The sequence below is a fragment of the Mustela nivalis genome, assembly GCF_964662115.1.
Source record: "Mustela nivalis genome assembly, chromosome: 1".
Classification (NCBI taxonomy): domain Eukaryota; kingdom Metazoa; phylum Chordata; class Mammalia; order Carnivora; family Mustelidae; genus Mustela; species Mustela nivalis.
The window spans coordinates 158,299,761-158,327,752 of NC_139020.1; the positions used below are offsets into that span (position 1 = coordinate 158,299,761).

The 27,992-nt window shown below is 48.7% G+C and overlaps 1 protein-coding gene across 5 annotated transcripts in view; it reads left to right on the forward strand.

The window, feature by feature from the left end:
• The window catches only part of CHCHD6 (coiled-coil-helix-coiled-coil-helix domain containing 6), a 246,316-nt gene that overhangs the window by 196,841 nt on the left and 21,483 nt on the right, over positions 1 to 27,992 (forward strand). For 3 of the 5 annotated variants that reach the window (XR_014315950.1, XM_082746859.1, XM_082746857.1), the window contains one exon: positions 6,157 to 6,227. The exons of the other annotated variants lie outside the window; for them this stretch is intronic. Coding sequence is in view for 2 of the 3 variants with exons in the window: in XM_082746859.1 (XP_082602985.1) it covers positions 6,157 to 6,227 (71 nt within the window). In the remaining variant the exon portion in view is untranslated. The remainder of the gene's footprint in view (positions 1 to 6,156; positions 6,228 to 27,992) is intronic. 5 annotated transcript variants of the gene reach the window in all.

Genomic DNA, 27,992 nt, shown 5'->3' on the forward strand with positions numbered 1-27,992 from the left:
CCTTCTGGGGAATAGAAGGTACCAGGTAGGGCTATCTTGCAGGGTACAAGGAGGAATATGGGGAATCCCAGGTAGGGCCATTGTGGGGGTACAGGGAAGATCCTAGATAGGGCTGTCCTGGGTGGGCATAGGGGAGGTTTTGGGTGTGACCTGACCATGATGGCTGTGGAGTTCGGGTGGTGGGTGTGGGGGTGAGGAGACCATGGAAGGAAAGAGCGCTAGCTCTGAAGGATACCAGATGGACATTGCTGAGTTCAAGCAATAGAGGGAAAGATTATTGTCTGTGAACCCCCATCTACAGTAAGTGCCAGAGCAAGTCTGGAAAGAGAGGTCATTTCTCCACATGACAGCAGAGTAGGAGCTGGTAGGTACCCAGGAGAAGGGAAAGAGATAAAGGTATAGTTGTGTAACTTCATAAATAGCCAGGAAGCAGCTGTTAAGCCATTTCACAAAACTGAATTTCCATTCTTTGCCAACTGTGTTTCTGATCACATGTCTTGAGATTTAGAAATTTTTATGTTGACTATTTGACTCTACAAAAGGCTTACATGCATTTCTTCTTTGTGCCTTTTATTATTTTCAAGTCAGAGATTCTTTAAATCCCGAATACATTAATTTTTTTCACTCCCCTTAAAATGTAACGTTCCTGTGAGCTTTGAGAAGCTTTTGGTAATTAGGCTGGTGAGTTCCACAGCTCCCGGGATGACCGGCCCTCACCACGTCGACAGCACTTGGCTTGGGGCTCTCCTGTCCTCACTCTGGGATTCTGGGATTTTTTGAGCCCTTACCTCTGGGCCCTTCCACAGCCTGCACTGATTTTGATTTTGCTGGCAATCTTCCCCTGCACTGGACAGCCAGGATCCCATACTTCGCATTTTTCTACGTTAACTTGGAGTCCTGTCTGCATGGCCTTTGCCTTGTTAAGTTTCTCCCTGGGGGACAGTTGGGCACAAAGCGAAGGCCATGGCACTGAGTGGGAGGCTAATGGGCCTGGGTTCAAGTCCTGCTTTTTTGAGGCTCTGGCCCCAAGGGTCAGATCCACTGCCTCTCTGAGCATCGTGTCTTCATGTGGCAGAGAGGTGGGCATTCCCCCCCTTGAAGCCCTGCTCTGGGCACAGAGGGACCAGGCTGTTTGGAAGTCCCTGCTCCAGTGCCTGGCCTCAGTGATCCTGTCCAGCCTTCTGAGCGACATGTCCCCATTCGATTATGTGGCGCCCTCCTCGGTGCCCACAGGGGAAGAGGGCAAACTTTCTTGATGGACAACACAAACGACCACACCCCACTTGTGTTTTTGAATCTTTTCTAATGGTACTTATCTTTACTTCTGTTCACTCTACTTCTGATTGAGGGCCTACTATGCACCAGACATGGCTGGAGGCTTTGGGCATAGATCAGCGAGCAGTGCAAGGAAAACCCCTCCCTTTGTGGAATTTACATCCTCAAGCAAACCTCTCTTACTTTTACTATTCTCAGATCTCTTCCAAATATATTTGTTGGTTAATATACATTTGCCTCTTAAGTTCTCAAATTATTTATTGAGCGTTTACTCTGTGCCAGGCACAGTTCTAAGCATTTTATATGCCTTGTCTCATTGGCATCTATACCAGTTCCCACACAACCGTATGAAGGGTGCTCCATTATTGTTCTGATTTTACAGATGAGAGGCTAAAGAGGCAGAGACAGAGGTCTGGACACTGGCCCACAGTGTACACACTGTAGGGGCTGCATTCTGACTCCAAGGCCCATACCCATCCTTGCCCCTCCAGCTGCCTCACTTGTTCCCAGAATGGTCCTTAGATCTTGGTTCAGCCTTCCCTCTCCAGCTGAAATACTACATAGACTGTCTCCCAGGACACCCAAGCAGAGGCCCACACACACAGTAGGCAACTTATGGATCCTTGTTGCTCAGGTATGGGTCTACATGACCCCTGGAAGGGCTTTCAGGCCACAGAGCCACTTTCTGCAGGCCCTCACACTGACCTCTGTTGTCTTCTGTTCTAGGACGGCAACAGCTTATTCCGCTGCCCAGCTGGCAGGTTAGCGCAGGCTCCCCCCCCACACACACACCCTGCCCTGCTCTGGTCACTCATGGCTCCACAGTGGGGGCAGCCGGACCGCTTCTGTGGCCTGTGACATGTTTCCTTGTCGTCCCCTTCGGAGCCTTCTCCCTGTGCCTCCCCCTCACCATCACACTCTGTTTTGATCTCGCAAATTTCTCCCTTGGAGAAATCAGACAGTATGAAATATGAAAACTGCCTGGGAAGTAATTGAAGAAACACTGTGACTTTTGAAACCCATAGAGATAACACTCACACCTTCTTACTCACGTTATTTAATTTTTAATGGCAGATTTAATTAATGGAGATCAGGTCTTCTGGTTTCAGATGTGCATAAGGAGCAGCTGGAGGAGGAGGAGGGGCGGCTGTTTATAGGGTGGAGGGAGGACAAGACTCTAAGATCGGAATCTGAAGAGTGTAATGGGAAGGATAATAGGTGACGATCACTGGGTGCTGGTTGACGTGCGGGCATTCAGTACAGTGCATTTGGAGCCATCTCCCTGTGACCTTTATATGGGTGATGGTGCCCCAGGCAGGCACAGCGCCCGGGCCTCCCCAGGCCCTGTGGGACAATGCTGCAGGCAATTCCAGGTGCTCTGCTGGCACCACACTCCATCGTCCACACAGCTGCCAGAATGTTCTCTGAAACATGCATCTCCCCTGCCACTCCCTCACATGAAAAGTAAAACCCACCTTCTGGCCTACAGTTGAGAACCCCAGGTCCCAAGCTATCTTTGTCTCTGGCCCCTTCCCTTACTTCTGGTAAGACTACAACATCTAACATGTGCTGTCTCTCCCTCTTCCTCTCATTATTGGCTCATTTATGCTCATCATGTAAGACTCCCATTTTTTAAAAGTGCAAGTACCCTTTGACCCAGGAGTTTGACTTCTAGAATGTACCTTTTGGCTATGCCCACTCATGCACAAAGGTCAAGATGCCATGATGTGCCTTTCAGCATTGTTTGTCATCACGGAACCTACCGTGAAATACTATTCAGTGGGACAGTTGGCTGAGCATCCTATTGTAATTGTGACATTGTGTTGGCTGGGAGCCCTGTGAGGCTGGGGGCGGGGACAGGCATGCTCATCTTAGAATCCCCTGGCACCCAGCAGGTTCTCTGTATGAGCATGGGTGGCCCCCATCCTTAGAGAAGCCCACAGTGGTGGTCCGGCCCGAGGGTCTGTAGAATGTCCCACTCCTCCAGGCAGAGGGTCTGAGTGGACTCTAGCATTCTCAGGAAGGCCTGGTGGACACAAGCAGTGGGCTTGGCATCCCCAAGGCACAGACCAGGACCTTCATGGACCAGGGGAGCCGCACAGGGAACTCTCTGTGGGTCGTGATCCCAGGGTCTGCTCAGGCAGATGACATGGCAGACTGAGCGGGGAGGGCGGGCACAACAGGAAGGGGAATTCCTCTGAGTCATTCTGAGAGACAATAGAGGAAGCTGCAGCAGGATAATCACAACCACTTCTTGGCCTGTGGGCACTTCCTGTGACAAATCTCACTGACCACATGTTCAGTCTGAGCTCAGAGGCAACTCAGCTGTTTGCTGAGCTTGTCCTGGCCGAGCCGCATTCACATGGAAATGCAGGGGCAGCACAGAGGTGCTGGAGGTCCCAGTAGCCCACCTTGGGAAGGGACATTGACAGACCACAGGCCACAAGCCTAGAAGACAGTGACCTGACATGTCTCCAAAGAGAGACTGAGCCGAGAGACGGTCTTGTGGCAAAGAGAACCGCGTGGGGGTGGATGGAGGAGCTTAGTAAGGCCCAAGCCCGCCTCAGAAAGTGCAGTGGTGCCATGACCTGTGGCTGCAGTGGGCAGGGTGGGCACCATGAGACTGCCACCACTCAACTCCGTCTCTCAGCCATCCTGCAATGGAGTGGGAGCCCTTTCTTACCATGAGGAAATAAGCTGCTAGAAGTAAGTGACTCACTAAAGAACACAGAAAGCATATGCCCAAGAAAAATGGAAAGGTGGGCCTGCGGGCCATGCCGTCTTCTGTGAGGGCCCATGGATGGAAAGGTCCTACTGATTGCAAATGATCCCCATCAAGGATATCACAGAAGAGCATCTGCGTGGAGTGGGAGGAGAAGCCAAGCCGATTCATGTCTGTGTCCTTATGCCCATGCCTAGGACATTCCACGTTGGTCAAATATCAGACTGGTTGAGGCAAAATCAGAATCTCTTGGCTGGAACATCAGGACTCTAGAGAGGAAACATGGGACAGCTTGGAGTCAACACAGACCTGTAGGAGCCAGAGAGATTGTGGCTGGGGAGTGGGGGAAGAGAACCCCTGTGTATTTCACGCCCGATGTGTGCTGGGAATGTTTGCATTTCCCATCTGCTATGCCTGATGGCTGGTGTAGAAAGGCAGGGGCTATTTCCCCGGCTCAGAGGTGAGGACCTGCCAGGCTCCCTCAGCATTTGGGAGGTGGAAGACCCAACACAGGACTCACCCCAGCATAGCCCAGTGCAGTATTCTGGCACCCAGGCTCCTGCTGGTCTGGGCCCCAGATGTTCCCTCAGGCACATCCCCTTTGGTGGGCCCTCCCATTTGACTCTTCCCTGAGGCACATACCAAGATCGGAATGAGGGCCAGGTTCATACCCAGACTCTGCCTTTGATACCCTGCAGGTCTCTAGGGGAGGTGCTTCCTGCCCCCGTCTTGGTAGCCGAGAAGGTTACAGAGAATATAGAGGATGGTGGGGTTCCCTGGGGGTAAGGCGCTTCCCCTGCATGGCTCGGGTCTGGTTACCTGTCACCTTTAACATTTTATCTAAGGAGTAAATTGTTCCTTTTGGGCCAGGCTGTCTCTGTGAATGGTAGATCTCTGTGAATGGAGATCCAGGCTTAGAGTCCCGACGGGCAAGCACAGGGGCACGGCTCTGTGACTTCAGGGTCCCTTTAACTGCCTCTCAAACTTCTTGTAGGGACTGACTCATGCTGGTGGGAGGCCCCTGAAGCTGGAAGATTCCATTTACTCATCTGTAAGAGGGGCAACCAACCCTTCCACACACACATAGGTTCTGAGAACAGTCTGGCCCGGGTCTGCATGGCTAGGCAGGCTTCCCATGGCACCTGTGCTATCTTGTCACCCTCAGCAGGGAAGTCTGAATCTTGGCCCGTCTTGAGCTGTCCTCTGGGGTTTCATTCTTGAGACTGCTTCCTGCAAAAAATCAGTCTATCCACTGGGAGCCTCAAGGGGCCCCATCAGGAGTGTGGTGACAGGTCAGGTGAGCCGGTGCATTTTTATTGATCTCTTCTGGAAACAAGTGGAAAGTGCTAGGTTCTGGGCCACTGAGGCATAAAGTAGGGGAGTAATTTACCCAGAGTCACACTGTGGTGGCCCCAGAGCTTCAGCCCAGCTTTGTCTTACTGCAAGGCCAGGCTGTCCTCTACACAGGTCTGGTCTGGATGCGCACACTTATTAGGTAACCTCAGAAGGGAGGGGGGCACCAGCCTTTGGTCCTGCCCTGTAGCTCTGGACAGGGAGCCACCTTGCCAGGGAACGAGGTGGTCCTGGCAGGCAGCAAAGCATGCACCCAGCTAGGAATCAGACACCTGGGCTGTGGTCTTGGTACAGCTGCCTGCTGTGTGGCTTTGGGCAAGTTGCTTCACCTCTGGCAGCAGAGTCCACCTACCTACAAAACAGGGGTTGGACCAGATCAAGTCTCAGTATATTTTTTTCTTTAAACATGGTAAGTATTTTAGTCTCTGTTTAAGCCTTTCACCTCTGCTATTGTAGCACAAAAGCAGCCACTGACAATGATTAAACAAATCATGAGTGTGGCTGTGTTGCACTAAAACTTTATTTACAAAATCAGGTGACAGGCCAGGTCTTGTTCAGAGTGATATATTCCCAGCCCTCGAACCAGAGGATCCACGTGTTGGTCCAGGCATTGCTACCCTGGGATTCTGCAGCTAGGGTTGGCCCATGGTGGGCGGGAGCTAGACCCGAGCTATGCCGCAATCACTGATCTGCTTTGATGCTGGTCAAGAAATTAGTATCTGTCGATTTTTAATGTGGTTGCTCCCCTGAGGGAGCCAGAGGGAAATTTCAATCTTCAGTAACCACTTCTGTTTTTCTCTTTGTAGAATGTCGAGATGTATAAACTATCTTCACAGCAATTCCATGAGGCAGCTTCGAAAATGGAGGGCACGATAAAGTAAGAATTTGCTTATTACTTTTTGTAAACTTAGCCTGTATTTGTAAGAATCACCACACACGATTTGAAACCTGCCATCACCTGCCTAATTTCTAATTTCTCTAATAACACAGACAACCATCTGTTCCTCAGTCTCTCATCTGGATATGAGGCAGCCATTGGTCACCTGTTATTGGCCAAATAAGTACTCAGCTCTTCCCTGGCTCCCTGGTGGTGGGAAGGGGGCTGTGGTAGACTGGTAGACTTGTTTCAGGCCTGATGTTCTACAGGCTGGGTCACAGACTGGCCGTCAGGCTCCCCAGGGAGTCAAGAAAGGGGAGCTGCTGCCCTGCTGCGCCCCGCCCCAATTTGTGGAGGTGGTTTTCAGAGCAGCCTATTCCTGAGGGCAGCTCTGTGTGCCAGGCCCTGAGCCGTGTACCTCTCACATGTTGACATGCCCAGGGCAGCCCCCATTTTACTCCCAGCAAGACTGGGGCTCAGGGACACTGGTGGCTGGCTGAGGTCACATAGTGCTGAGTGCCAGCATCCAGTCCCCTGTCTGTCCTGCTCCTGTGCTATGAGGGAGGCCTCAGAGCCAGAACATTAAGGAATGGCAGGTGCTTGCAGTATGTTCATTATGCATGCACATGTGCACATTATGCGTGCACTTCAGGGGTATGTCACAAGACGGTCTAAAGGGTGCCGTGGAAGGGAAAGCTGGGCCTTGTGCTCTGGGTCCTTTGTGTGAAGGTGGTCTCTGTGGACTGGGCCAATGCCCTATTCATCCCCCAAGGGTCTTCCCTTCCCTCCCGGGTGTAAATCGGGGTGTCTCCCCAAGCAAACCAGTCACAGTGCAGAATGGTGAGGACTTAGATGTGGCACGACAAGAAGGAATCATCAGAGGGAGGTTTGGGTGACAAGGAGGTGACAAAGTACTTATAAATACAGCTGCTGATGCAGACCATGCAAGGAGCCAGAAAGGGCAGTGGGAACAGTTGGACTAAGTACAAATCTGGGGTGCAACATGGGGTAGCTGAAGCTAGGGGTCCGTACTGCTGGAATGGACTACAGAGCAGCTTTGGGGAAAAGCATTTATCTTGAGATTTCAAGTCCTAGTGCAGGAGACTCAGAGAAAGAACTTCCCAGTAAGCAGATGGAGATGGAAAGATCTTGTATCTGCCGGTTGGGATCCCACAAGGGTTCTGGGTGTGATCAAATGCACTGAGCTGTATAGACCTCAAAGAATAGAATGTTCCAGCTTCCCTCGCAGGCAAGGGCCCAGCTGGTTCGTCCAGAGCTGTGAAACACTCAGACTCATACTTAGTGAAAGGAAGAGGTTGAGAAGCAGTCACAACCCAGATGCTGTGGGATGATAGCCACCCCAATAATGTGATCCCTGGAAACGGAAAAAAACCACAGTGTAGCCCCTCACCCAGGCCCTTCCGCTGGAGCTGCCAGTGGGCAGTGATGTCAAGTCCATAGCCCCTCTCTCTCTTTACCTGGATCGTGGAATAGCCTGCCCCCCAAGAAGAGACTCTGGGGAAAAGGCAGGCAGCTTTACTGTCAGTGACCCCTGCCATTTTGTTACCTGCCATGTAGCCCACCATCTTGAGGGTAGAGACTGCTGGCCTCCTGGTCCCCTGCATTAGTGCATTTGACTTTGGGGTCACATCCTTTCTCATCCTCATGTCTTCTGAAGGCAAAGGGGAGATGGCATATGAGTGTCTTCTTCATCTGAGTGAAGCGAAAGGTTTTTTCAAAGGTTTATAACATACCTTGATAATTACTACTATATGCTAAGCATATGACTAAACGAAGGTGCTCTGCAAGGCACTTAGACTGTATCCTCTCCTTTCCTACCACTGGCATTTCACAGATGAAGAACTGAGGCTGGAGTGGTGGGATGCGCCTCACCTGGCCCAACTACGCCTCAGACTGGGGTCAAGCTTCACTTAAATGCTTGAGAGCCACGGCTCTTCTCCACGTGTCTCTGCATCGTCGCTGTCCCTCAAGGGCCCCTCCGAATGTGAGATGGGCGTTGGGATGGCGCTGAGCCTGCCTAGGCTCTAGAGTTTGGTAGACCTGGAATCCAGCCTGGCCCTGCCTCTCACTGGCCAGTCCTGCGACCTTGGGCAGGTCATTTCACCTCTCTGATTTCCTCACGCGCAAAACAGAGCTGATACCCCTCTAAATGCTTTGAGTGAGATAACACATGGAAAGTAGACCTCACATGTCAACAGTTGGTGGTAGTGTTGTGATCATTATTAATAATAGCAGTCATTTGAATCACTCTTATAACACCCAGCTTGGCATAGTGTGACACAGATTTAATAAATAAATTGAGTTTACCAACAACAACAACAAAAATTGCCTTTCCCCAAACAGAGTAAACAGGAAGCAGTGCAGAGTTAGAAATTATTTTACTTAAACACTGGGGATGGAGAGCAGAATCCTTGACTGGGAGATTTCTTGGATTAACAAATTATTGTAAATTGTATTGTAAATGCTAACTGCTGACAGCAATAATAGTTCTCTTCCAAGACAGTGAACATCTTTTAACAACTTTGAGTAAACTGGATGTTTACTTAGGTGGCTAACTAGATGTCCATGTATTTATTTGTTCATTTAACATACATGTATAAAGTACCTACTGTTTGCCAGGCACCATGCTAGGTGCTGGTGTTAGAATGATAAACAAGACAGCTCTGGTTCCTGTCAGCAAGGAGCTTGTCATTTGGAGAATGACAAACAATATTTTTAAATTAATTGCATCAGAAGTAATTGCCCAAACAATGATTGATTACAGTAATGAGCCATGAAAAAAAGTGTCTGAATTAAAAGGCACATGTCTGAGGACCCTAATGCAGACTTAGATGGTTGAGAAGGCTTTTCCAAGGAAGTGACATTTAAACGGATTCCTGCAGGATGAGGAGCCTTTGGTCAGAGGAAGAAAGGGGAAAGAGCACTTCAAACAGAAGTTTCCACATGTGCAAAGGCCTGGGGGCAGGAAGTGATTTAACATATTCAGGGAATTGAAAGGCCTGTGTGACTGGAGAGGAATGAGAAGAGAGACAAGGGTAAAGGATGAGAGATCAGGACTAAGAAGTCAGCAGAAGCCAGACCACACAGAACTTTGTAACCCCTGTTAGAGATTTCACTCCTATCCTAAAATCAGTAAAATACCATTTCAACTTTCTTTCTTTCCTAATGTATGCACTTAAGGTATTGAATTCTCTATAAACGCAGCCTTAGCTACACCTTAACATTTCGACGTATTGTGTTTTCATTATTAATTGAGTTCAAAATTTTTCTAATTTTTATTCTGATTTTTTTCATGGGTTATTTATATAGTTATATAAGATCAAGAGTCACACACTTTACTGAGCAAGCCTGCCCCTCTAGTTACTTTTTGAATTACTGATTTTCAGTTTAATTCTGTGGATGAAGGATATACTCTAAATCCTCTAAATTTTGAGACCTTGCTTTATAGCCTGTATGTGATCTGTTTTTGCTAAGCCTTCTGTATACTTGAAAAGAATATGTGTTCGGCCAGTGTGTGTAGTGTTCTGTGTTTGTCAGTTAGGTTCATTCGGTCAGTCAGGTTCAGATTTTCTGTATCATTACTGATATACGGATTTACGGTTTCTTTCTGAGATCATTTTCCTTCTAACTGTAGAACTTCCATAGTATTTCTTTTAGTGGAGCTTTGCTGATTATAAATTCTCTATTTTAATTGTCTGGAAATCTAGTTCATCTTCAGTTTTAAAGAATGTAGCAGTCCTCTCTTTGAGCTCCTTGAAGGTATCTTTATATTCTGATTTGATATCTGTTTATCCCTGAAGTCAGCTCTTAATATTATTATTTCTCCTTTTTTGGTAATTACCTTTTTTTCCCTCTGTCTGATGTTTAGCTTTTCTTTGTCTTTGGTTTTCCTAACAATATGACCGTCATGTGGCTAGGAGTCCATTTTCTTTGTTTTTTCCTGTTGGGGTACATGTGTTGGGGTTTGATGTCCTCTTGTTTTAGAAATTTCTCAGCCATTATCTCTTCAAATAAAATTCTGCCCTATTTTGTCTTTCCTCCTTTCTGGCATTTCAGTTATATGTATTACTGTGTCTCATTTGTCTCTGTGCTTCATTTTCTGTTTTTCGTCACTTCTTTAAAAATCTTCATCCTGTCCTGCAATCTCTCTATTGACCTTTCACTTCACTAATCCTTTTAATATTTCAAGTCTCTCTTAAACCTATTTATTGAATTCTAAATTTCAATTACTGCATTTTTGTCAATTCTGGAAGTTCCAGTAGTTTGTTTGATTCCCAGTCTCTGCTGAAATCCTGGTTTTGCCATCTGTTTTCTGGAACCTATTAGTTATTTTGAGGTCATCAGTGTAACAGAATTCATTGTTTATGCACCGCACCCAGTGCTCCATGCAATCCGTGCCCTCCATAATACTCACCACCTGGCTCCCCCAACCTCCCACCCCGTGCCCCTTCAAAACCTTCAGATTGTTTTTCAGAGTCCATAGTCTCTCATTGTTCATCTCCCCTTCCAGTTTCCCTCAACTCCCTTCTCCTCTCCATCTCCCTATGTCCTCCATGTTATTTGTTATGCTTCACAAATAAGTGAAACCATATGATAATTGACTCTCTCTTGACTTACTGACTTATAATTGACTTATTTCACTCAGCATTATCTCTTCCGGTCCCATCCATGTTGCTACAAAAGTTGGGTATTCATCCTTTCTGATGGAGGCATAATACTCCACAGTGTATATGGACCACATCTTCCTTATCCATTCTTCCGTTGAAGGGCATCTTGGTTCTTTCCACAGTTTGGCGACCGTGGCCGTTGCTGCTATAAACATTGGGGTACAGATGGCCCTTCTTTTCACTACATCTGTATCTTCGGGGTAGATACCCAGGAGTGCAATTGCAGGGTCATAGGAAGCTCTATTTTTATCTTTTTTTTTCTTTTTTTTTTTTTTAAAGATTTTATTTATTTATCAGAGAGAGAGGGGGAGAGAGCGAGCACAGGCAGACAGAATGGCAGGCAGAGGCAGAGGGAGAAGCAGGCTCCCCGCTGAGCAAGGAGCCCGATGTGAGACTCGATCCCAGGACGCTGGGATCCTGACCTGAGCCGAAGGCAGCTGCTTAACCAACTGAGCCACCCAGGTGTCCCAGGAAGCTCTATTTTTAATTTCTTAAGAAATCTGTACACTGTTCTCTAAAGTGGCTGCACCAACTTGCATTCCCACCAACAGTGTAGGACGGTTCCCCTTTCTCCACATCCTCTCCAACACACCTTGTTTCCTGTAGTGCTAATTTTGGCCATTCTAACTGGTGTAAGGTGGTATCTCAATGTTGTGCCTGGTAATTCTTGACTGAATGCCAAGCATTGTGTAGAGACTATACAGAGGCTCTAGAATGTATCTTCTCCCCCAGAGTGCTCCACCCTATTCTCTAGTGGCCACCTGAGGGACTGAGCTGACTGAACGCTTGCTGCAGGTGTGGTAAAGCTCAGGCTACTTCTGATTTACCCTTCTTTCTAGGGCATGGCTTTCCAAGGCTCCAGGACACCTCCTTTCTTGGTGCGCTCTGAACGCCTGTTTGCTTCCTCAATTCCATGAGACTTCTGAAAATTCCACTTTCAGTGGCTTTTACTTGGCTCCTTAACCTCTTGTCTTAAATAGCTCAAGAATGTGACAAATGCCTTAAAAGAGGAAAATCACTGAGTGTTGGCTCACTGTATTTTAGCTCCTTTCTCTCCAGAATCCTGGTCCCTCAAGACCTAGCTGCTCTGGCAGCCTTGAGCTCCAAAGGAGGTAGTTTCTCTCCATACTCCTGTGAGATTTCCAGAAGCTCTGAGCTTCTCCACCCTTTAGCTTAAGCTGTTTTCCCAACTCTCAGCCTCCGTTCCTGCATTGAGAATTGCCAAAAAATTCAGTGGGGACAAGTGGCTCCAGGAGTGAATACTTAACCTCTGTACAGGTCCCTTCCCTTCAAAATCTTGGCCCTCAAGACCTATTTTGTCTTGGTCCTCAGATGCCCTAAAACAGACTTCTTAAATGTCAACTTTTAAAATTTCTTTCTCAGCAGTGAGTATAGTTTTTCCCCAAGCTGCTCTACTATAACTGGGAGCAGAAGTCTCAACTTAGCTTTTGAGGAATGATTAGTTTGCCAAGCAGAAAATGGCCATGCCAGGTAAAGGAAAGAGAGTAAGAACTAAAGCAAAGCCCATCAAACACTGGTTAGCAACATCAGATACTGATGGCATGGATGGCCCTCCCGACTTTTCCTGGGCTTGCTGAGCTTTCCTGAGGCCTGCTAAGCCCGCCATATATGCAGGGCCTCAGAAGATACCCGTCAGAGGGTCAATGGAGAACTCAAAACTAAAGGGAAATGTTGTTGGTGAGGCCAGTATTCACAGTGTGGATACTCTTGTTTTGGGAGAATTCCGTCATTGGAGTAGAAGTGGGTCTCCACAGTATGTATGCATGCACAGACATACGCACGCGCGTTCGCCCCTCTACCTCACAACAGCACAGCAGGCAGGATTGTTCAGGTTTTCTGAAGGAAGAGATTAAGACCCCAGGGAACATCCTGCATTTATTGTGTCACATCTATTTTTTATGACAACCTTCAGTCCTCTTCCCGTGGGATTCATTCAGAGCCTGTCTCGACTTCTCCCTGTCAGGAAACTTGTACAGTCCTCCCTGGCCCCACAGAGAGCCGCCCCTCAAAGAGATTAGAACAATTGAGTTGAAGGAAGAAGATTATTAACTGTTTCCTGAAACTGAGTCATTGTGCTGCGAGGACTTTGATCCAGAGAGGTCTGATTAATGTGGACACAGTGACTTGGAACTTGCTGGGGCTGAGCTTCCATGGTAGCTCCTGCCCTCACCTGGAAGCCAGGGTTTATTGAATAACCTGTGGGGGAGGGGCTGGGCTCACCTGAGAGTATATTCTCAGGTGCTCTATTAATTAAGCTACAGACAGATTGATTACCTATTAAGACAATGGTCATTTTATTTGAACCCCAAATAAAATAGTATTCTGTCTTAATTGATCCAAATAATGTTCAAATTAGTCTGACTTCAAAAGCTGTTTCTCATTCTCAGTTTTCCTTATCTTATATAACTTTGTAAAAGGAGCAGGAAATTTACCAAAATATGTGGCTTAAACTAGTGTCCACGTCTCTTTGAGAGGTTACAAATCAAAACCCATTTAATAATCCATTTAACAAATCAAAATGCAGTTAATACATTTCTTTAAAAACCCACATGCATCTGTTTTGCTAGGCACTTATGTGGCTCCCAGGAACTCCTCTTCACAGGGAGCCCTGGTGGCAGATGCCTTGCAGGTCTGGAAACTAAGTCCCCTTACCTCTCAGGCTCAGCTCACTAGTCCGTAAAGCAGGGAAAATGATGATGCCTGTGTGTCAATGAACTGTGGTAATCCACAGAGTACTCAGGGACACACAGCCAGCTGGTGGCAGAGTGAGATTTGAACCCAGGTCTATTTGAATCTGGCTCTTTTCTACTCTACCAAGATACTGTCCTCTAAGGAATCTGGAAGACAAGGGGAGTAGCTGCTTGCTGACTAGATGACTCAGACATGCCCCCACCTCATGCTGGTGCTGTAAGTTTTAGTGTGCGTGCGCGTGTGCGTGTGTGCGTCCCCTGCCCAGGGCTCTTCACAACATGGACAGAGTTCTGCCTCTCTTATAGCAACAGAGAGATACACGGAGAGAGAATTCATCAATAGAGGGAGTGTTTGTGTGGCGTGTGGGAATGGAAAGTCCAAACAAAAGATCTGGGGTGGTAGTACTCCCTCAGGCCAGAGCCCTGGGCTGGTTCTGGAAGTGAGTTTGGGCCACCTTTGAAGAGCCTCAGTGGTTTCACTGGAGAGAGGAAGTAGTTGGCTTTTTGCCCACACCCCATCGTGTGCCCCCAGCAGACATCATCAGAGGATCCCAGCAATCTCCCCCTGAACCTGGACGGCCTCTCATCAAGGTTGGCATTCAGGGTGAAATTTGTTTGCCACCCTGGATCAGACAGCTTCTAAAGACCAAGTTTTCCAGTCTGAGATTCTGCTCAGTTCCTGATTTCAGAATGCAGAATATACTGAGTTACCATTGTAGATCCTATTTTCTGTCTAGAATGCCCCCTCTTTTTTCCTCGCAGAGTATGATCACTTTTTGAAATCTAACTTAAGCATCTTTTCTGTTTACTGTTTGGCTTCCCCAGAGGTCAATCTTGTATGTTCTTTTTCTCTGCATCCACACTGTCCAGCCCAGGACTTGGCTGTGATAGATGCCCACCAAACATGTGTTGGGTGGGTAGATGAGCTGAGTCGCACTGTGTAGACTCCAGGGGTGGGATTTAAAAACAAATTTTTGACTGTCTAAGCATTTTCTCCATAGAGGCTTCTGCCCAGCAGGGTCCCAGGTCTACTGGTGGGGTGATGGGGGAAGTGTAGGGTGGCCTAGGGCAGGACTTTGAGATCAGACAAGTGAGTGCATTCCCAGCCATGCTGCCTAATGTGTGGCCTGCATCAGATGACAGAACTGCTTGGAGACACTTGCCCCCTTCTTCTGAAGGTTGTTCCAAGGGCATCATGAGGCAATGTGTTTAGCACATAGTTAACACTCAATAAACAGTAGGTATTACTTATACAGAAACTCACATTTTAATGAGAGAGAGATTGAAGTGCACTAGCTAAGAGGGTGCAGTCCTCAGTACATAAAACAAGGTAACAACTGTCTGGACCTGGAGCCACAAAAGAAGGGGAGACACAGGGACCCCCCCGCCCCAGCTCTCCTTTTGGAGACATGCCCTGCAGAGACCCTCACATGTGTGCACAACCAGCCACAGGCAAGGAAGCGTGGAGCCCCATTTCCAAGAGTGACAGGTTCGGAGGCAGCCTCACTGCCTGTGAATAGGGCAGTGGATAAGTGTAATCTGCCTGACTCTGAATAGCAAACAGCAGTTAAAAATGATGGGGTACCGAGAAGGCATCTGGAGGGGCGTCTGGGTGGCTCAGTCGATTGAGTGTCTGTCTTCAGCTCGGTGAGATCCTGGGATCCTGGGAAGGGGCCCCGCATTGGGCTCCCTGCTTAGCGGAGGGCCTGCTGCTTCTCCCTCTCCCTCTGCCTGCAGCTCCTCCTACTTAAAAAAAAAAAGGGGGGGGGGAATGATCTGGAACCATGTGCCCTAGCACAGGAGGAGGCTTGGGAGATGTTGGGTGAAAAAGCAGGTTGTGGTTTACTCTATGTGTGAGTACTGGACACACGTACAGTCTCTCTGTTCTGTAGGTATGTGCGGTTTGTGTGGATATAGAGAAGAAAGTCTGGAAGGGTACACTCCAAACAGAAAACCGTGATTGCCCCTGGGCAGTTCAAGGGCATTCAGAATTATAAAAAGAGTCAGAGGGGACTGTAACTTATCTGCTATTTTTTAATTTTGTGAAAAATGTACTTGTGTGCAGCTTGTGTAATTAAAAATTAATAAGAATACAGAGACATTCAAGCGGAGAAAGACAACTATCATATGATCTCCCTGATATGAGGAAGTGGTGATGCAACATGGGGGCTTAAGTGGGTAGGAGAAGAATAAATGAAACAAGATGGGATTGGTAGGGAGACAAATCATAAGAGACTCTTAATCTCACAAAACAAACTGAGGGTTGCTGGGGGGAGGGAGGTTGAGAGAAGGGGGGTGGGGTTATGGACATTGGGGGGGGTGTGCTTTGGTGAATGCTGTGGGGTGTGTGGACCTGGTGATTCACGGACTGGGGATAAAAATATATGTTTATAAAAAATAAAAAATTTTTTAAAAAATAAGTAAAGAATACAGAGACATTGCAAGAGAAGAATCGATGATGATTTGGGCCAAGGGAGAGGGAGGTTCCCAGTACAGTTGGGAACCAGATCCCGAGCTGACCCTGGAACTGTGTTCCTGGTTGCACATTTGTGCACATGCACACACATGTATGTGTGTACAGGTACATGTGTGACTGTGTGGGAGGGCATGTCAGTGTGAATGCATCTGTACATGTGTGTGAGTACATGCACATGTGTGTCAGTATGTTGTTTTCTGATCAACGCTTGACCTCTAACTCGCCTCGTGCCCTTTCTTTGAACTTCTCCATCAAAGACATAGACTGTTGGACTAATCTGTGGTTTTAAATGTCCTTTGGCTGTGGCTCCTGTTCAGAAGAAATCTGATGTGACATGTGAACATGTGAAGTGCCCATGAGCTGCCGTTCTGGGTGAAGTCAGAATGGACATTGAGTTTCTGGGCTCAGAAGCCCAGCTCCTGGAAGGCCAGGGGTCCAGGGGAGAGTGGGCTTCTCTCTGGGCTCCCCATCCCTACCTTTATGAGGGCCCAGCCCACTGCCCTGGGATCCTGCAGGAGCTGCTGGCTGGGTTTGGGCTGTCATGCCCTCTCACGCATTAGCAGGGAGATGACAGAAAATGAACCTCGAGGCAGGCAGCATGGCTTTTTGCTGGCAGGTGTAACCAAAGGTTCCATCCAGAACAAAGTCGAAATGTTACTGAGCAAAGGAAACCTAGAAATTAGCCAGTGGTTTTCTGTTGTGCATTTGCTATGTCACATAAGCCATCAAGCACTGGACATTGGCGCTTCCTGCTGTGCCGCTCAGGCTTGCCACGGAGAGGCTAGGGAGGCCCCAGGTGGTGGGGGTGGGTGGTGGCGAACTGCAGTGGTGAAAGGGCCAAGGAGCTGAAAGGCAGGGAGGGAGAAGCCTAGCCAGAGGATGCACCTGTATTCCTCTTAGGAGACTGACTGGTACAGGCCTAGAGCCTTGAACTACAGATTGAAAATTTAAGTTAGATCTAGGGAAGGACTTTCTGACTTGCAATAAGTGATCATAACATAATAACCAAGGGAAGGAAGCTGTACAGCCTTTATCTTCCTCTGGAGATGTTTAAGGAAAAGCAAGTATTGCTCTATACCCGGAATGTGGTATATGCCAGCCCTCTTCCCCATCTGATCACAAACAACAGAAGGGCCACTTCCTCTGCGTCAGCATTCTGTCGGCCTCCTCTGGCTGGCAGGCAGCCGGCCACCGGGTTTCTCCCAGGGAGACTTTCCTAGTAGTTTGCGCTTCACCCCTGCTTAGGGCAGGGATACTCTCCCCACTTCTCATGACTCGTTCTGTAGCCCCTGCTCTGGTTCTGTGGGCCACCATCCACAGAAGGGAGTCAGGAGGGGCCTTGTTGTATTTGCCTGCCACTTCCTGGTTAGGAAAATTTTGATAATCACTTCTCTGTAAAGAGAGGATTAGGTGATGGAGATCTGGAGCCTCCACTGAGGCTGGTAGACACAGCGTGTACATGATAGACGTGGTCTTCACCTCCGCCGAGAACACAGACGCCACCCTGCCTGCCCACCTCCCCCGACAGCACCCACTCCCTCTGCACCTGTCTCCAACATGTCCCCCTGCCCAGCCCAAGTCAGCTAACTGTGTCTCCGAGGTGCCTCACAGAACCTAGGGACACTCCCGGGGGTGCAGCTTAGAGTACTGTTTGACCCTTCTGTGTTCAAGCATCACATTCTACTAGATGGTAGGCTTCTTGCAGAGAGGAACCTTGTTTTACTCCTCTTTGTGTCCCATGGGTCCAGTCCTTACGCCCTCACTCTATATTTAGTGAGTGGAAACCCACTGTAACATATGGTCACTGCTCCAGCTGCCCATGGAAAATCAGTCTGGGCTCCAAGGAGGAGCAGTGAATCCTGCCCGAGCTCAGTGGGGCCGCACAGATGAAGTCATGTTCATGCTGAGTCCAGGCAGGCTCTGCCGTCGAGGGTCAGTGTAAGCAGACTGGGAGTGAGTCCTTTCTTTGTGGGCTGTTAGAAGAAGTTAGGGCACTGCAGTTGGGGGAGAAGCAGGTACTGAGGGGGTAGGGATGAAGCTCAGATGTGGCTCGAAGGACTGGCTGGTCCGGATGTAAAGGGCCTTCGTGCATACGGAAGAATTTGGAATTCACCCTACAGGCAGTGGCAAGCCATAAAAAAGCTTTTAAGCAGGGAATTGATATGATTGAATTTGTGTTTTAGAAAGATAACTGGCAGCTTCTGGGAGATGAAACGGTAATGGTGTTGAGGTGGGAGGCAGGAAGCCTACTTAGGAAGCTGCCACAGGACTACTAGCTGGGATGACTCACCCATTCAGCAGACACGTGCTTAGGGGCCCAGGCAGGGCATAGCCCAGGCAGGGCGCGGTCGTGGGCCTGGCAGAGAGGGTTCCCTCATCAGGGCAGCGAGATGGACAAACAGTTAGCAGGGGAATAAGATGATGCTACAAAGGTCTGTGAGGAAGATTAAAGGAGATAATGGGATAGAGGGGGCTAGGGCTTCTGGCGGAGGATCAGGGATGGATTGTCCAACACTGGAGCAGCACCAAGCCATGAGACGGGGTTGTGCACATACCAGGTGTAGGCATGGCTGATTTCTGGGCGACTCTGTGTGCCAGTGGGAATGGATGAGGAGCAGAGAGGCAGGGAGGCTCCTGACCATGGCTGGACAGGAGCACAAGCGTGAGCACCTAGAGGGTTTGGGTACTATCCCCAGGGCTGTAGGCAGGTGAGGGGGTTCCCCAGCTGCCCCAGCACCAGAGCAAGGAGGGCCAGGGGAGCCTGTCTGACGACCATGGGTGTAGTAGGCTCAATGATGGTCCTGTTGCCTTTGAAGGTCCTAGAGCCTATTCCCCGGGTCGACCACACTTGGTGGGCTCTGAGTGGTAGCCATGGTTCCAGGGCAGGGGCAGCCTCCAGGGGCAGCTGGCCTCTGCCCTGAACTTTCTTAGTGCTCAGAGATCCATGACTCAGGAAACTGGACTTTGAGACGACAGTGTGTTAATCCCCGCCCCTCGACAGAGACAAAAATGGCATTTCATTCCCAGCTCTATTAGCAGACTCGCCTGGGGACTAAAGCCTGTGTCCCCAAAGGCCCGGCTGGGGCTCTTTTCCTTTGTGCCACTTTTGTTTTCTTTTGAGTGTTACATTTAGATTAGCTTCTGGGGATTAAATGTTATTACAGTAGAGGAATCATTTTGGGGGTTTTCTTTTTTTTTCTCTCTCTCTCTTTTTTTTTTTTTAAGTCAGTAAAGAAGTTAGGGCTTAGCATTCTTGTCATTAGATTTATTTTTCCTGGTCCTGTTGCCTGCCCTGTTTCTGTTCTTAAGAGAAAGCTTTTGCTTGGGTTTCATCATTGTCGTTTTTGCCTGGAAGGGAGCAGCTTTGTTGCAAGCAGGGCCTTTCCATCGAACTTGAGGGTGGATCTTGGTGCTACAGCACCACCTTGCCCTGGACCCACTCTGGGCATGTAGTGCTTGGGAGTGCACACTCATGCCTCCCAAGAAGGGCGCCCTGGCAGAGGGTCAGGAAATTGTCAGGTGGTGAAATGTGGCAGAACTAAAGAATCCCCCCTGAGGTCTGATCACTGTCAACCACACCGCCCCTCCTTCCACAAGCGACAAGGGCTCTGGGCTCCACTGACTGCACCAGAGGCTGCCAGCAGGACCCACCATGGCAGAGGCTGGCAGAGGCTGGATACTGTCTCCTGGTATCTGGTTCTTCAAGGACCAGGGTGGATGTTCCAGAAAGATTTGTTTCCCCTGCAGCACTCTGTAAAACATGCTCATTTTATCAGACTGTAGAGTTCCGTGGAGGCCGCTATCTCAGGTGGTTAGATTTCAAGATCCTGACCATCTCTTGGCCCTAGGAAGGGAGTACCTGGCAGGGATGATGCAGGCTCTGAATGGCTGAGGGCTCTGCCCACCACCAGCAGAGTTTCCTGTCTCTCTGTGCATACCAATAGGAGGGCCTACCCTAAAGGTTCACCTCAGAGAAATGGTGTACATGGTATGCTGGCCTTGGCTCATGCTCATCCCCAGGCTGGAGTGGACCCTGAGAGGCCCAGTTTGATCTGTGGCCGTTGGTTGCTGGTTTTATGGTATAAGACAGGACTTTTGTTTCTGGAACAGTCAGATCCAAGGGAGTTGAGAATCACGATTCTGAGCCTTCTCTGTAACATCCAGTCTCTCTGGGAGTTGAAGGTATCCACACCGGGCCACGATTTCTAGGAACTCTCTAAGTGTTCCAAAATCATCACTACCACTGTCACTGTTCCTACCCCACCAACACCCCCCCACACACACACACAAATAAGATGAAGTTCTGAGTCACTCTTCCTGGTGGCATCCCCATAGGGCCCCTCAGAGGGGGTCATCTAATCCAATCCCAGATACAGGTGGATCCTTCCCAGGGTGCTTGCCCCCAGAAGTTCTACTGCCTCTGCAAAAATGAGCTCAGTTGCCAGAGCCCATCTTTACTAAGCTCCCGTTTCATCTCATGGCCCTATGAGAGAAGTGCTCTTTCATAGAGCTCGGGGCTATGTCTTGGGAGCTTTCTAGCTCTGTCCTTGGGACTTTGTAGAGCTCAGTGAAGGCGCCTCTGCATGCCAGCCCTACAGATACCAAAGGGAACTTTTACATCCCTTTGTAAAACATTATAGCTTTATCCTTCCAGCACTAATGCCCGGTTCCCGAAACCACCCAACAAGACACACACCTGGCTTCCAGTCTCTGTCTCCACTCCCTGTGCTGCCTGTTAGCAGCAGGTTCTGCGAGCCAGAGCAGGCTGACCAGCTCGAATGCAGCACAGCCATCACTTCCCCATCTGGAGTCTGGCCTCTGGCTGGAGCACACACTCAACTGGGCTGCGGCACCATATTAGCTTGATTGTCCCCCACCCTGTGAGCCAGACCTCACTGACCATCCACACAGAGCTTCAGACAAACTCCTCTCCATGCATGGTTACTAAGTGCTCTAGACTTGGGTTCTGGACCTCATATTTATCCCCAATAAACTTCACTAGGGGTAGATTTAGTCCAGCCTATAGACTAGGGGTAGATTTAGTCCAGCCTATAGACTGATGATTTGGATATGTGGATACTGTTGGCTGACATATTCATCATCCCATCTAACTCTGCCTTCCATAAACTTGCCAGCTCTTCTGCTAAGTCATTGATGAAAATGATAAGTTGCACAAGGCTTAAGACAGAATGCCAGTAGAGACTGCCTTCGAAGGTGACCTTGCCCATGTGGGTCCAATGATTCAGCCAGTTCCTAACATATTCCTTGGGCATCCAGCCTGCATTATTCCTTCTTTCCCACCAGATGGGTCTGGGTAGAGGCTGGGACTGGTGGGCTACTGTGTAGCCCTGGGCTACCCACCAGGATCTCTGTTACAGGGAAGAGAAAAGTATGGAATGATGTGTTTGTGATTGCCTTGTCTGTTCCTACAAATCACCTCTCCATTTCCTAAGTGCTCTGAAACCAGCTTCTTTACTGGGCCATCTTGAATCTTATCTGGGCTCACCTGTATTTTATGGCATGAATTCTTTTGAAACCCATGAAATGGAAGACTTTCCAGTATTGCAGTGTTCCTCATTCTCCAGGATTCTGTAAAGGTCAGCAATGGTAGCCTGGTGGTCCAGACCTCGAGTTCTCTTGGTGTTCTCAGGTGCAGGCATTGAGAGCAGCTTGGCCCTCACCAGACCACTTCATGGCCTTCCATCCCATGAAGGCCTTCTGTCCTTTTGAGCTAGGATCTGTCCTGTCTTCCAGGAGGTAGCTGGGAATAGGAGAAAAACAGGGACTTTGAAGCACAGAAATCGGAGTTAAATCCTGGTCCTCTCACTTGTTGAAGTTTGGCCAGTAGACCCTCTCTGAGGCACAGCCCTCACAGCCCTCTCCTTTGTAAATAGGGAACTGTCTAGCACCCACAGGGCGGTTATAAGTGCTGAGGAAGCAAACCTCTGTTCGTCCCTGAGCCTCCCTTTTTGCCCTCTCTCACCCACGGCTTCATCTCCTTTGGAAGAAAAAAAAAATCAACCCATAATATACCTCTTCCCACCTGGGCCTGCCCCTCCCTGTGCTCTCTGCTGTTGCCTGGTTCATCTTCTCTGCCCAGCCTGGGCCACCCAGTCATCAGGAAGCCCTGAGGAGCAGGCTTCATCCTTGCTGTGTGGGGCGGGTCTCCATGGAGCAGGGAGGGCACAGGGAGACATAAGGATTTGCTTCCCACCATCTGTGCCCCAGCACCCAAGGCCCTGCTGGCCTCACCCCTGCTAGACTGGGGCTTCTATCTGCCTTTCCCGTGGAAAGGCCCTCTGCCCCTCATGAAGTCACCCTGGGATTTCCCAGTTACTAGAAGCATCAATGCCCTTTTCGCTTAAACCAGTCCGATAGAGGTTCTGCACATGGAAGTGAGTGTTCTAGATGTGCCTTTCCTTTCCATCCTGGGCCCGTTCCCAGATCTTCAGACCCATTATTGATTTGGCTCTGTTTTTCAGGACTGATTCCCCCCCACCCTGTCCCCCATCTCATTGTCAGACTCCCTCTGGCCTTGGTTAGTTAGGCTGGTATACAAACATCTACTTGTTATTTGGATCCTTTTAGAATGACTGGTCACAGGGATGCATGCACCTCACTGAGTGGCCCTTGCGACCAGCTCGGGGCTCAAGGCAGCTTGAGGAGTAGGTGAAACTTTAACCAGGAGCCCCCACAGTCTGTCCCCGAGAATATTTCAGGTAGGTATGCCTAATGTGCTCCGCTCTTCTTGTGGTCCTAATCCCGCTGCCTCCCACCCCTTTCCCGCCTCCAGAGCTGTCAGAGCTCCCATTCTCTGCAGTCTGCTCCAAGCTGATGACCAGAAGGAAGAGGATCTAGTCAATATCAGCTTTCAGGCCCCTGGGGTTTTCTGTACTTTGAAGGAAGGCCTGGATAGACACCACCACTACCACCACAGGAAGGATGGGACTCTACCCGTCTCATAGAGCTCTGTCACCTGCCTGGCACAGGGAGACATGCTTACCCTGTTCTTATGTTGAGGAGACAGGACCATCCTGGCTAGCCTGCCCAAGGCTCTTCTGTGAGGAAGTGGCAGGGCCAGGATTCAGGGCCCAGCCTTTCTGTCCACAGCCTGGGTGCATTGGTGTTGTCTTGCAGTGACCCAGAGCCCAGGACCACTGGGGTGCATGTTTATAGCACAACAGAGGCTCTGGCAAGATGTTCTGTGCCACTGTTGTCCCGAAGTGAGAGAGTTGCTTCAGGGCCTTCGCTGCACCCTTCTGTCCAGAGTGCCACTCAGTAGCCTCGATGGTCTCATGCTCTGTAGATCTGCCAGGGCTGATGTGCCAGAATCTGGGGGTGGGAGTGTCCACAGCCCACCTGCCTCAAAATCCATGGAATGCCCAGTCCAGGGCCTTGTCCCAAACTGGGAGCCATGGAATCTGCATTTAAACAAGCTCCCATGTGATGGTTATGAGCCCTGCAGTTTAGACCCGCTGCCAAAGTGAATGTACTGTAGCCAGCAAATTAATCACTTCCCCAGAAAAGCCCCCAGGGACCGCCAGTAAATCCATCCCAGCTTCTAATTGCAGCAATGGCCCTAGAGAAGCAACAGCCCTTCTCCTGATGCCAGGACCCCTCCCCCCTGCCTGGACCCCTCTCCAGGAGAGCCTGTAGTGACCAGTGGCCCTGGGGGAGGGAGCACAGCAGGCCTGGCATGGAGCTCTTCAGTGGGGGTCACAGACCTTTGTGCTGCTATGCTGGAGCTGCAAGATGGCTCCTGTGGCCCATGGCCAGGTGACACCAGGTTGCCATAAATGGGCACACACGGGCCAGGTGTGGGGAGATAGGCAGAGCCCCTTTGGCCATGATGGGCTGCCCATCTGGACACTAATTCAGCAGCCAACTTGTGGCAACTGTAGGCATGGGGCTCCTGCCCTCTGGGGGGCCTGGGTCCCCCTGTTTAAAGAGTCACCTTTCACCACCTCTGAAAGGCGTATCTAGGTGGGATGGGGTTAGCATCTGGATGACTGCCGAGTGAGCCAGATTTCAGGCCAGGGCACAGTCGGGAGACCGGATTCACACCTGTCCTGTCTGGCTGGTATACCCATGACCCTGAGCAGTTGCCGCCCCTTCGGGGCCTCAGTTTCTTACTATAGCAGGGCCTAGGGGGACCCACAATCTCTAAGGGCTTCTCCAGAATTTAGGCCCTGCCCCCCAGCAAGGTACAGCCTCTTTTTGTACTCCTGCTGTAGGGACTGTGACTTCTTGGCCTCTCCTGTCATCTTTGTTGGGGTGCACCCTGTGCCCAGCAGGACCAACGCAAAGAGGTTCAAGAAGCTTTGGGTGGCAGATTAAATTTTCTTCTGGTGGCGAGAACAATTAAGAAGAGTTCATTCTTCCAGGTCCCATCTTTGCAAGCCAAAAAATCCCTAAATTCTAGACACTAGTTTAGTGTTACCCACAAGAAGAACAATAATAATATTTATCCACAATTTTTAAAAGCTTTTTAAAAGTAGTATGAATCAATAAAATCATCTTTAGAAAGCTTGGCTGTTTTTATTGATCTCTAACATGTAAGGCAAGTAAAACTAATTGTAGCATCCAAATACTCCCTCTTCCTACACATTTGTTCACATACATGCTTAACACACTCATACAGTCACACATACTTACACACTAATGCACACCATACACACTGACACTCATGCTCACACACTCACATGCCAATACACTCTCATACACTCACTCTTGCTGCAATATATGTTAACACACACCCATGCATACATGCACATACATGCTAACATACTTATGAATATACATACATATGCATAAACATAGCACACATGTCCTCACATACTCATGTGGTCACTCACATACATGCATGTATGTACACACATACATGTGAACATGCTCACACACTAACGTACACTCTCACCCATATACAATCACCTGCTCGTTCACATCCATGGTAACACACTCACCCACACTCACACACTCACATGGACCCACAGCAGATTTCTATATTCTGTGTCAGGATTCCAGAACTATTCTCCTGTCCATGGCATTAACTGTGACTGTTTCCCTAGGCTCAGAGTCTGAGAGAAATTGGATTGAGCCCACAGAAATCAGACCACTGGAATGCAAACATGGAAATGTGCCTGTGTCTGTACATACACATATTTATTTGCTGCTAAAGACGATCTAATAGGAGCCAAAGCAGGAAATTCCTACCAGCAAATTCCTTAAGGAGGGTATGCTCACTTTTTTGTTGTCAAAGATGACTCTGGCTTTTGAGATTCTTCCTGTGAATTTCACAGGGATAGATGAATAGCCTTCCAGACTTTTCCATGATGACAGTTGTCAGGAATGCCCGGGAGTTTTACTTAAGCTAACAAATGATTACCCTTCCCATTAGCTCTACAAACAGGCCCCTAATTAGTGAATTGGCTAATAACAGTCGCCTCTGGGGTCATTAGCCCTGACAGTGTTGGCACTGCTCCGTGCACAGTGTCACCGCCATAACGCGTGCTGTCAGGCTCTGCTGGGAGTCAGAGCTAGGGAGCCACTGTAATGTTGCCCTCCCCTTCTTTATTTCCTACTTTAATTCCTTGGGTCAAGGAAATTAGTTCCTACCTCAAAGAGGTAGGAATTCCTAAATGTGGATTAGAAACAGAGATTTTTTTTAAATGAAAGGACTAAAGCAGTGGTCACATCAGTCCTAGATGAGAAAACAGTTTTTATGATCCGTAGCTCCAGGTTTCAGACACCCCTAGTCAAATTTGGGGGTCATTTTATAAAGCGTGCATCTTGCTTTGTAGCTCTGGGATTCCTGTATGACTGCAGATCACCTGCTCTGCCTTGGGTTGTGCAGGACACTGAACCAGTCCTTCAGTAGTCCTTGATCCTGCATCCCGGTTTCTGGTAAGCAGGATGGCAGTGGTGACAGGAAATAGAGGAGCCAGTTATCTCAGGTGTGGCATCCCTTCCTCTGTGCCTCCCCTGGCTTTTGAGATCCTTCCCCCGCCCAGCACAGCGAATAGTCATTAGGGCTACTTAGGTGATCTTGAACTAGGAACACTTCCATGGCATACAGCCTCACCTGCCAGCCTCACAATGGTTAGTCCTCGAATCCGAGACCTGCACAATCACTAGTGCTCAAGTCCTAGGCTTATACCCTGATTAGTCTGTGGCTACAGGGCCCACACAGTGACCAGTCCTTAAGTCCTAGGCTCATACCCTGACTAGTTTGTGCGTCCAGAGTTCAGTGAACAGTGACTAGTTCATGAGTCCCTGGCTACATGATGACTAGTCCTCAAGTTCCTGACTCACAGGATGACTAGATTTTAAGTGCCAGGTTTGTAAGATGACTAGTTCTTAAGTTCTAGGTTTACTTGATGACTAGTCCTCAAGTCCTAGACTCACCCCATGACCTTAGGTCTTAATTAGGCTCACTCAATGACTAGTCTTTGCATCCCAGGCTCACCTGATCACTAGTCTTTGAGTCCCAGGCTCACTTGTTAACTGGGTCTTAAGTCCGAAGTTTACTCAGTGACTAGTCCTCAAATCCCAGGATTGTTGACTAGGTCTTAAGTCTCAGTCTCACTCTGACCAGTCCTCGAGTCCTAGGCTCACAGGATGACTACTCTCCAAGTCCCAGACTGCCATTCTAGAGATGGAGACAGCGGCACACAGGTGAATCACGGAAGTGCAGCCTGGCCTGGTTGCCATGGTAGAGGAGTGTAGGGTGGTAACAGTTGTGACTAAAGGCTCTTTGCATTCAGGTTTTGTTACTGTACAGATTCTTGCTACATCAGCTCAAAACCATGTGCAGCTTAGTCTAAATGCCTATTTAAGCAAAGGCCAAAAGTCTGTTTGAAGATAGAAAGGGAAAAATAATACAAAGCTTGCAACTAGTCATGGATGTAAAATTTATGACACTTCCCATACGGGAAAAATGAGTAGCGAAGCTGCATTTATTTGTTCAAAAGTAGAAATGCATCTTGAGGAATTAAAGAAAATTACAAAAAGGTTATTATACAGCATAACAAATCTCTAACATGGATTAAACCGAATTGTTGAGGAGATAAAATGCCAGCCTCAACATGCGTTTCAGAAAAGGGAAGAACAATGCTGGGTTGGGTCAGGAGAGCTAGCTCCTGCTTTTGCTTGGTGCTGATGTGGCAGGAAGTTGCTGGTTCACAGCCCAGGAATTCACAGAGATGGAATGCCTTGGTCATTCCTGGACCGTTATTTCCATACTTGACTTGTGTAAGGAGGTTTACATAAGACACTTCCAAATCAAATAGCTGCTGGCACCTGAGAACCCAGCTAGGACTCTGTGGTCCCACAACCCTGGAGTAGCCTTTCCTGTCTCCTCTGGCACTGCCAGGGGAACAGTCAGGCAAAGCTGGATTTGGATCCTCCTCCTGTGACTCCCTAACCTTGGGTCTCAAGACAGTGGTTCACCTGCTCTTAATCTCAGTTTCCTCATCTGTATTCATGGGGCGGAGGGCGGGGGGTGGTGATACTGCCCTTGCTAGCTAGAGGAGGAGACAAATATGAGCGGATGTTTCTAGAACACCGAGACAAAGCTTGGCACCAAATAAGGCCTCCCAGGTTGTTAGTCCTTGAGTATTTGGATAATGCCACTGCTAGCCATACGTAGCTATTATACTGGATTTTAATGACCTAATACAAAAAAAGAAGAACATAAAATATCTCAACATGTTGCTTACACGTTGATATAATATTTGATTAAATTAAAGTAACATTAAAATGAATTTCATTCATTTCTTTTTATTCTTACTGTGGCTACTGGAAGATTTTAAATTCCATATATTGCCCATCTGTCATATGCCGCTGCTGGTCTCTGTCTTCCCGTACCCCTTGTCTGCCTCCCTCCCTCCCT